Consider the following 5,261-nt stretch of genomic DNA (forward strand, 5'->3'; position numbering starts at 1 on the left):
GATCCCAAAAAATCCCGGCACTGACGCCAGCCCCAATTTGGGGTGACTCTTCCCAGATTGTGGGATCCGACGTCTTTCCGCCCCCCCCCTTTCCTGGTTTTTTCCCTGCGGATGGGGAGAGGCTCCGTGACGTCGCCAGCTCGCTCTGAGCTCATTTTAATGAAATCATTCCCAAACGAAGGCTCCACGTCTGGAATTACGACTCCAACCCCGTGATCCCTGATTTTTATAAATACACGAGGGAGGGGGAAAAGGTTTCCAGAGAGAGGGAAAAATATCCCAGCCCCTCTTCCAAAAATCAGGGAACAGCCAGGGAGAAGTTCGGGAAAGGCTCCGATGCCTCTTTCCTGGGAGTGATTCCACAGATTCCTTCCCATCCCATCCAGGAAAAGCAGGTGAGTGCCTGGATTTCTTTTATTCCCCAGCTTCACCTGCACAAACTTTAAATATTCCAGTGTTTTCTTGGGAAATCAGATTCCATGTTTTTCTTTTAAGGGAGAAAAAAAGCAGGGTAGGAAAAGCACTCCAAGATTTTTTGATACCGAGGGATTAAAAATTCCCCTTAATCCCCCCCCCCCCCCTCCATCCTAATAAAAACAAATTTTTTGGGATTATTCCACCAATTTTGGGAAGCAGATCGGAACAGGCAGCATGGGAAGGGTCGGGAAGTCTTGGGAAATTAGGGATACAAATCCCTGCTGGCACTGAAGGGATGGGAAGGAGAGCGAGGCAAATCCACCCCCCTGCCTCGAGCCCACCTGGATTTTGGAGCCCTGGGAATCAGCACCGGGAAAAACTCATCAGGGAAGCGGAGGCAGCACGGGAGTTTTAAAAGTCTCCGGGTCTCATCCACAGTTTGATCCCAGACTTACTTTGGAACAGGGAAAAATCAGCTCCATCCCGGTGCTCCGCCGCCGAGGAGAGCCGGCAAAGCTTTTGATCCCGGTTTTCCAGAGCTGGAATGGGTCATTTTTCTCCTTGCAAGCCAAGCGGGAGATTTTGCAGGAGACACAAACGCTCCCGGCGGCTCGGCAGCATCCCGATAAAATTCCTGCAAAACGCTCCCGGGCATCCCAGCAATTCCCGGCTCCCGCTGGTCGCCTTCCGGCAGCGGCGGATTTAATTCCCATTTCCTCAGATCCACCGCGGGTGGTTTTTCCTCCTTTCCCTGCTTTTTTTAGCACGGAGCAAACCCCAATTCCAGCTTTTTTCCTGCTCCAATAAAAACTTCCTGGAATGTTGAGGCACAATCCCCCCGGGCAAAAATAAACCCGATCCCAAAAATCAGCTTTTCCTGGCTTTTTCTTCCCTTGCTTTCTGTTCCTTCTGCCGGGATATCCATCCCGGCGAGGACCAGGAATGGGTGTGGATGGCTTCAACCGCGTCTTCCCTTTGCTCAGCTGAGATTCCCAGAGTTTTAAGTGGGAAAAGCTGGAACAATCGCAGGAAAAGGCGCTCGATTCAGCCAGTGAAGGAGCTGTGGGGGAGAGGAGAGGGGGGAGATGCTGCTCCGAGATTCCAGAGAGGGCAGGAACATCCCAGGGCTCTTCCCGGAGCTTTTCCAGCTCTGGAAGGGCTTTTGGCAACATTCCCATTCTCCATGCGGCAGTTGGGAATCACAGAGTGTCCCCCGGGGGTGGGAAAAGCCCCGATTCCTGAATCCACACCCCGAGCATCCCATCCTGCAGGAGCACTGGGAATTTGCTGAGGGTGGAAGGAGGTGAAAAAGGGGGGAAAGGGGAATTTTGGGGTGGGAGGAATCTTCATCCTATTAAGCTTTTCCAAGAAAAATTAAATCCCGGGATGTCCTTGCTGTTCAAATCCCCGAATGTGCGATTTGGGGCAGGAGGAAAAGAGAGTTTGGGGTCTGGAATTATCCCCATGTGGAGTTGAGTGCCTGGGAAAGGTTTTCCTTCCTTGATCCTACAGCTTTCCCTGGATCATTCCACGGCTGCTGCTCCTCACCTTCCTCTCCAATCCGGATCCAGGGAAGGGTTGAGGATTTTGCCTGGGGAGCGCTGTGGGATTTTGGGAAGGGGTGAAACAGGAGGCAAAGAAGCGGAGCGGCTCCCTCAAATCCTGAGGGAGGATTGACATGGCCAAATTTTCCCTCGGGAAGAGGGAAAAGGGCAGAATTAAGGGAATAAACCTCCCAAATCTCTCCCCTTTTCCATGGATAGCAAAAAGCAGAGATAAGGGAATAACCCTGCCCAAAATCCCCACTCCAAGGAGCAGCAATAAACAGAATAAAGGGAATAACCCTGTCCCAATTCCACCCTCCAAGGGATGGAAAAGGCGGAATTTAGAGGATAAAACTTCCCAAATCTCTCCCTTTTTCCATGGACAATAAAGGGCAGAGTTAAAGGGATAAACCTTCCCAGAATTTATCCTCCAAGGGAAGGCAAAGGAAAGAGTTAAAGGGATAAACCTCCCAAATCTCTCCCCTTTTCCATGGGTAGCAAAGAGCAGAATTAAGGGAACAACCCTGCCCTGATTCCACCCTCCAAGGGATGGAAAAGGTGGAATTAAGAGGATAAAACTTCCCAAATCTCTCCCCTTTTCCATGGATAGCAGAGTTAGGGGAATAACCCTGCCCCAATTCCCACTCCAAGGGATGGAAAAGGCAGAATTCAGGGGATAAAACTTCCCAAATCTCCCCCTCCATGGGTAGGGAAGGGCATTTTCAGGGATCCCAGCAGCTCCAGGGTGACAGATCCCGGGGCATGGATTGAGTTGGGGTCACATCCCCCATTCCCAGGGGCATCCCGAAGACACCCTGGAGCCATCCCGCTCCACAACATCCCATGGGAATGAAATTAGCAGCTCCCAACCCCAAAATCAAGGACGGAATTCCAGCCCCAGGTGAGGTCCTCGCATCCCTGGGGACTGGCCCCAGCCAGGAATTGCCGTGCGAACCGCTGGCCACAAGATGGGGCCCGAAGATTGGGAATACGGGCAGGATTCCAGGCGCTTGGAGAGCCCGCGTGGCCTCGGGGCTTCTTGGGGACCCTTTTCCATCCTGGGAATGGGCAAAAAGTCCCACGGGAGATCCTTTGAGAGGTCAGGTGGAGATAAAGGGAGATGGGGAGGGTTGGTGGAGCAGGACGGGATCCAGGGATTTACAGCCCCAAAAATGGGCCAAAAGACCCCAAAAAACCCCAAAAATGACCCTGTTTCAGGTAGGAAGTGAAGCTGCTGTGGTTTGACCTTGGAGGTGCCCCCAGGTCCAAAGGAAGAGGGTCACAGATGGGGCCTGTCCTGGATCCAAGGGGGACGAGGATCCTGGGGCTGGAGCAATCCCGGAGCAGCCAAGGCCGGGGCTGGAGAGGGGACACGGGTCCATCCCACGGGTCCATCCCACGGGTCCATGCCACGGGTCCATGCCACGGGGTCCATCCCACGGGGTCCATCCTACGGGTCCATCCTACGGGTCCATCCCATGGGTCCATCCCACGGGTCCATCCCACGGGTCCATCCTACGGGTCCATCCCACGGGTCCATCCCACGGGTCCATCCTACGGGGTCCATCCCATGGGTCCATCCCACGGGTCCATCCCACGGGTCCATGCCACGGGGTCCATCCCACGGGTCCATCCCACGGGTCCATCCCACGGGGTCCATGCCACGGGTCCATCCCACGGGTCCATCCCACGGGTCCATCCCACGGGGTCCATCCCACGGGTCCATCCCACGGGTCCATCCTACGGGGTCCATCCCACGGGTCCATCCCACGGGTCCATCCTACGGGGTCCATCCCACGGGTCCATCCCATGGGTCCATCCCACGGGTCCATCCTACGGGTCCATCCTACGGGTCCATCCCATGGGTCCATCCCACGGGGTCCATCCCACGGGTCCATCCTACGGGTCCATCCCATGGGTCCATCCCATGGGTCCATCCCATGGGTCCATCCCACGGGGTCATCCCACGGGGTCATCCCACAGGTCTATCCTACGGGTCCATCCCACGGGGTCCATCCCATGGGTCCATCCCACGGGGTCCATCCCACGGGTCCATCCCATGGGGACATCTTTTTGGGACCGAGTGGGTTGGGATGGGCTTGAGGAACATCTCTGGTGGCTTCAGGGTGAGCAGGTGACTGGAGACGCCGCCTTTGCAGCAGCTGGTGGCAGCCATGGGCGCTCCGAGGAGGTGGAGAGGGATCCACGGGGATCCCCATGGTCCAAACCGGCTCTCCTGCAGCAGCCACGGGTGTTCCGTGAAGGAAAGGCCAAATCCTCCCCTCCATGGAAGCTCCATGGACGCTCCATGGAAGCAAAGGCCAAATCTCCTTCTCCATGGAAGCTCCATGGAAGCGAAGCTCCGTGGACATCCCACCTCCCACCAGCACCCCAAAACCAAGGGCTGGGGGTTGCACCCCAAGGCAACTCATTCCCACCTGGAATAGAACCCGTGAGGTGAATTCAAGAGTGTAGGGCGGGGATTTTAGGGATTGGGAAGGGATGAGGAGAGGCTGGATCTCCCCAGGTCCCACGGGAAGCTCACAGCCCTCTCTGCCCTCCCCTCGGTGTCTCCACGGCCAGGCCACCGCAATGTCCCACCCCAGGCTGCTGCTCCTCCTCATCCTGCTCGGAGCTGCCGGGACCGGCCGGGCCCTGAGCCTCTCCAACGCCGCCTCCATCTTCAGCTGCCTCAACGCCGCCCTCTCGGAAGCGCAGAAGATCCATCCCGAGGAAAACGCCGTCCTGGAGAAGCGCGGCTCCGAGTCGCCGTCCCTGGAGGAGGCGTCCGAGGAGGACAGGGAGGAGGCGGCGGAGGAAGATCTGGGGAAAAGGACGTTCCCGGGGGAAGGCCACTACAAATACGTGTCCCAGGCGCAGGTGAAGGGCAAGACCTACCAGAACCAGGCCAAGAGCGACCGGCGCACCAAGGTCACCCTGTCCCTCGACGTCCCCACCAACATCATGAACATCCTCTTCAACATCGCCAAGGCCAAGAACTTGCGGGCCAAGGCGGCGGCCAACGCCCACCTCATGGCCCAGATCGGGCGGAGGAAGTGACTGGGCCACCCCGGGCCACCGCCGGCGGGGACTGATGGCCGCGTGTGACATCAGTGTTGTCTATTTTTGACCCATCGAGCGACCTCACGTTCATCTCCCTTCTCCCCCTTCCCTCCTCCCCGATCTCCCCTGTCTTTCCTTCCGGACATTTCCATGCGCAGGGAAGAGGTTCCTGTCCCCAGCAGGGCAGAGGGGACGCGTCACCCGGGAAGGTTCCTGATTAAAGCTGCGATCTCTGGA

General features: G+C 56.9%; 1 protein-coding gene across 1 annotated transcript; it reads left to right on the forward strand.

The window, feature by feature from the left end:
- Nucleotides 1-277: 277 nt before the first annotated feature.
- Nucleotides 278-5,261, forward strand: UCN3 (urocortin 3). The gene is made up of 2 exons (XM_048302263.1): nucleotides 278-395; nucleotides 4,545-5,261. The coding sequence occupies exon 2, from the start codon at nucleotides 4,554-4,556 to the stop codon at nucleotides 5,019-5,021; it is 468 nt and encodes a 155-aa protein (XP_048158220.1). The 5' UTR covers nucleotides 278-395; nucleotides 4,545-4,553; the 3' UTR covers nucleotides 5,022-5,261.

Source organism: Corvus hawaiiensis, chromosome 4 (genome assembly GCF_020740725.1).
Source record: "Corvus hawaiiensis isolate bCorHaw1 chromosome 4, bCorHaw1.pri.cur, whole genome shotgun sequence".
Taxonomy (NCBI): Eukaryota; Metazoa; Chordata; class Aves; order Passeriformes; family Corvidae; genus Corvus; species Corvus hawaiiensis.

Coding starts and splice junctions, on each gene's coding strand:
- UCN3 (XM_048302263.1), top strand. CDS start 4,554: ATGTCCCACCCCAGGCTGCTGCTCCTCCTCATCCTGCTCGGAGCTGCC.